Source organism: Antrostomus carolinensis, unplaced genomic scaffold, assembly GCF_000700745.2.
Source record: "Antrostomus carolinensis isolate BGI_N321 unplaced genomic scaffold, ASM70074v2 scaffold11073, whole genome shotgun sequence".
In the NCBI taxonomy this organism is placed as follows: Eukaryota; Metazoa; Chordata; class Aves; order Caprimulgiformes; family Caprimulgidae; genus Antrostomus; species Antrostomus carolinensis.
In genome coordinates this window covers 18656-23508 of record NW_010304481.1, presented here as the reverse complement: position 1 = coordinate 23508, position 4853 = coordinate 18656, and the positions used below count along the sequence as shown (strand labels likewise).

At 39.3% G+C, this 4853-nt stretch overlaps 1 protein-coding gene across 1 annotated transcript in view; it reads right to left on the bottom strand.

Moving 5' to 3' along the window:
* Positions 1-441: 441 nt before the first annotated feature.
* The window catches only part of LOC104522235 (dedicator of cytokinesis protein 8-like), a 20422-nt gene continuing 16010 nt past the window's right edge, over positions 442-4853 (bottom strand). Inside the window, 6 exon segments of the mRNA XM_010164468.2 lie at positions 442-648; positions 1301-1468; positions 2306-2412; positions 3430-3573; positions 4203-4227; positions 4229-4425. Coding sequence (XP_010162770.1) covers positions 534-648; positions 1301-1468; positions 2306-2412; positions 3430-3573; positions 4203-4227; positions 4229-4425 — 756 coding nt within the window. The 3' untranslated portion in view covers positions 442-533.

The window sequence follows — 4853 nt, the reverse complement described above, 5'->3', positions numbered from 1 at the left end:
TGTGATACAAACTGGCGACAGAAATTGACTGAGGAAATTATTCTTTCCTACAGCTCCAGCTCAGTAAACACTGAGCAGGGGACCACGTCTCTCCTCATTAAAACAGCATTTAAGTGCGATTAACTTGTAGAATGTGCTCCATTGCCAAAAGCACATGGATAAATGTTGTCTTGGAAAAGGACCATAAATAGACACAATTTGTCAGCATCCCTTAGACGCATTATTTGGATTAACGAAATGCCTCAAACAAACCACACAGAGTTCTGTGTCACTTAGCTAGTGGTGACTGACCTCATGCCACTGACCACTCTAATGGTCAACCCCTCCACATTACGTAATTATTTTATAATATATGCAAAAGTATCTAAAAAGCACCCGCTTCCTTCCCAAGCCCTCATGAGATAAGGCTGATTAGGAGTCATCCTCCATTTTTCATTCAGTGATCTTGTGTAAATACTTTTCTTCATGCTGTCCAGAAAGTGCACGTGTTGTCTTGTGAGAGATTTCTGATTTCATAGATGTTGAATACCCCATCACTTCTGGCTTGCAGCATGAGGCTCTTCCTTGGTCAAAGCAGCTAGTCCTGAGGTGCTTTGTGAAGAAGTCTGTGCATCATATTTCCTAAAACTGTGGTTACGAAAAGATTCCCTGCAATGAAATGGATCCATAAATAAAGTTGGCAAATGAAAAACAATCCAGGAAATACCTGCCTTGTGAAAAAGAGCAGCTGACAAATCATCAGCTGAAACATGTTATGTGTTGGCAGGTCAGAGGCATATTCCTGCTTCCACAACTGACCCCACAATGGACACAGTAGCTTTGTGAAGAAGTGTATATTCATAATTAAAGACGTAATATAAGACTCTCTGTCTCAGTCATGAGACTAAACCGGATTATATTATCTGTGAGTGAAAGGATCACTCTTACTTCATGCTAGCTAACACCACATGGTGCAATGTGTTCAAAACAAACACATACCTGTGTTTGTTTTGAACGTGTTTCTATTTCCTACCTGGCTTCAAATGTTGAAGAAATGGTAAGAGGTTTCCAACATCTTTTCATTAGGTCAAGGAGGAAGTCTTCTCTAACAATGCATTAAAATGACAGAAATCCCCTATCCCAGGAATAAGCAGCTTGAGAAACACAGTTAATACTATATTCAGCTCCACTGGAAGTCAGGAGACTTCTTTAATCAAGTTAGCAATGGCCTGTTTTTAGCTGTCAGTAAAACTGCTTTTCTTCTTTGCAAGAACAGCATCATTTTGTATAGCTACAACAAATAACCTTGCCCTAACTGTACCTTGTGCTATGGACTTTCACTACAGGTTTGTACAGCTCTGGGATCTTCCTCTCAATCATGGGCCTAAGGTTCTCCTTCAGCTTCCCATAGTTCTTTCTGAGCTCCAGCTGATATTCCCGCTGGTCAGCAGTAATAAGGCGCTTGTTTTTCTCCACTGCTTCACCACACCTAGGCAAAAGAAAAGAAAAAAAAGGCATGATATGTATCACCTACCTTTGTTAAACTCATCAATTTTAGGTAATGAGTGTTAGGTAATCTGAATGGTGGAGGAACCAGCTCCTCTGGGCTAGGCAATCCTCTGATAATGTGTCAAGTCCAAGTACACAAACTGAGGTGATAATTTAAAGACACTAGAAATGCATGAGGGAGCTAATAAAAACCAAATATAATGACCGCAGAATATTGAGCTTCCTGCCTACTTACTGTAAACAGATGCAGTGACAACAGTGTAGAGCAATGGCTGTATCTTCTGCATAAGGCTCATTTTTATTTAACTCAAACTTATCCTTCAGCAATTATGCTTTGTTTGGACTAAGGAGATTAATATCTTGCTACCTGAGAATGCTTGCTAAGATTTACAAGTATATCTAAACCAAAGGCCATATGTGTGTACCACTAGTAAGGTGTCTGCTTGACAGAGAGGGTCAAATATTTTCTTATGAAGATCTTCCCACTAAAAATGTCATTTTATTAAAAATAAAATCAAAGCAATAGTCAGAAATTATTTATTTCTGTAAAATGTTAAAAGATAAAACAAATAGAAGATCTTAATTTCTACATGATTAGTTTGAAGTGTTAAAATTTTCTACCATTCGGGATGCAAAGCCTACCAAAACATTGACCATGGAGCAGAGGTTACAAGTCTGGGCCAAGTATCTAAAGCATGAGATGCTGGAATTCATGATGCTAACTTGCATAATTAATTACAAGCTTATATTATCGTTGCACTACTGCGCTTATTGACTTTATTGATGCAATTCAGCATTTCAATTTTGTTTTACTGACCTCATTATAAACTCTTTGAAGCACAGCCTCAGCTTGTTGTGATGGCGATAAAGTTTGGGGTCCGCTGGAATTTCAGCCAAGAACACTTGTGCTACCTCTAGCGGTCCCTTATAGGAATAACACAGGAAAATGTCAAAAACACCTGCTTAGGCTGAAAACAGACCACATGCTTGGTTAAGCTGTTTGTTATTTCATGAGCGGAATTATGAAAGAAAAGAAAACTATGCATAGTCACCGTAACAAGATTTTTTTTCCTGTTTTACCCCCGATTTTTCCTTTAGCAAGTAGTTTTTGCCTATCATATTTTATCCTCTCCTGTTTTTGTTTTTCCTCCAGCCCCACAAAAAGGGGAACAGACAAATTCTACTCAGCAGAGAAGAGTTGGGATAGCTCTACTGCCAAACTTGGTTACATGAAAGAAACACAGCTCCTGTGTGTGGTATTACAAGACCTCCAGGGAGTTAAATAAGCCCAGCACAGGTTTTTCTTTCCAAAGTTTACAACAATGTGTTACTTTAGGCTAGAGGCTTTGGTTGATGAAGAATCTGGAGAAACTGAGAGTATTTAGGCTTTCAGCAAAGAAACTAAGCTCTGTGAAATTGTGCATAATGCCAAGTTTTCTCTCAGCTATGTCTTGATTATTTAATTTTAAATTTTTTAATTGTCTTTTTTGTTAGCTGGCATATTTATGTTATAATTATTGCATCTTGACTTTCTTTTGGGGCATTCAGGTCATGTATTTTCTATGAAACTGTGAGTTTGTAGTGGCCATACAGCAAAATTGTTATTATTAGTCTCATTCCCCCAGGATACATTTGGAGAGAAGAAAATGGCTGAGACTGCTAATGTACCAGAAATGGAAAACCCTTGGATGCACTAACAAGAATTCTGTGAGTTTCTGCACCTGCAACCAAGACAGCACTTTCATGAGCACTTTCACCAAATGCATACCTAATGAACAGTATACAATGACTAAATATCAAGGGATGAAGTTTAATTGCACATCATGACTAGATGTGTCTGACTAGATGTACTCCTTCCAGTGCAAGAGATGAGAGTGAAAAAGAATGCACAATGAGAAAAGTATGCAGAAACTCTTCACCTGGCTTATTTGGATCCCTTACCTGATTTACAGTGGCTCCAACTGAGCCCTGCAAAACCATCTGGAGCATTTTGGCATCTGGTGGTTCTTGGTTGGTGGCTGCAGTTAGTTCCTGTGTTTTTTTCCGCATATCTTCAATAGCAACTTCAATTGGGGTTAAAATAAACTAATGGAAATGGAAGAGAAGATGCTTCATTACCTGAATCATGCATGCAGTTGACCTGTTCTAAATCTGGCAATACCACTATCATTCCTCCATGCTAAAAGCAGTAGTTGTGAAACCTAGGAAGACTGTTCAATCTAGATGTCATCTTGGTACATGCTGCATTTGATCCAAAGCTCTTTGACATCTTACCATTTGCAAGAATAGGACGTGGATCTGACTCCCTGTTTGCATAAATTCATTATTATTCTAAGTTACTGACTTCATGTCTGAAATGATTTTGCATTTTCTACCTTTATAAAGCTTCCCTGTCTTTAAACAAACTCTGAGCCCAATTTAGTTCTTTGATTGTACTTATCAGCTAGAAGTACAGCCATAAATAGAGCTCCACACATCCTCATACACAGCATTACAATCAGGAGGTCAAAATAAGAATATGCACTAGCCATCCTCTCTTCTTCAGAGTAAACACCCATCTTGCATCTTTCTGCCCATTCTATGCCATTCCTGAGAGTAATATGTGTGAGAAATTCAGCCTCCTTTTTTCTGCCAAGCATAGAATTTGAAAATTGTCACACCCAGGGACTCCTTCAGCCCCATAGAAATTAGGTCTGCCCTCAAAACATAATTACCTCTTCTTTTTGGATGACATTGATTTGGAAAAGCATGCATTGTGGTTAGGATGGTGTTCCTCTTGTATTGCTCGCTAAGCTCTCCTCTGGGTCGCCCATCCATGGTAAAAGGCGTAGTGTACATGAACCGACAGAGGTTGAAGTTCTTCTCAAAATAGGTGACCCTGTCTTTCATCTCATACTCATCAAAATATGGCTCCACAAAAGTAATTTGTATATATGCCTGAGAAAAGAGGGAAGAACTATTACAGTACTTTACAACCCAACAAGTGTAAAAGGAATGGCATACGTGAAATATCCCATAGTTCACATTGTCTAAACATGGTCTGGAAGAACACAGAGCTGCAAATCCTTCAGGGCTCCTTCTCCAGAGCTGATAAAACTTGCCTCTGGGGAGGGCTCAGCTTAACCTTGAGCGGGGATCAGAGCCAGAGCAGGGATCAGAGATCAGAACTTCTAATTTCCACATTCTGTGACAAGCTATCAAACTAAGCCTTTCACAGAGGCCTTAAGGACATCACTGAGCACAGAAATACAGCCAAGTTGGGGGTTTTTTGGTGCCTTAATGTTTGAGCATAAAAGTTTCCAGGGTATCCCCCTCTCTTCCTTTCTCTTCTGTGACAAAACACTCACTCTCAGTAGTACTTTCCC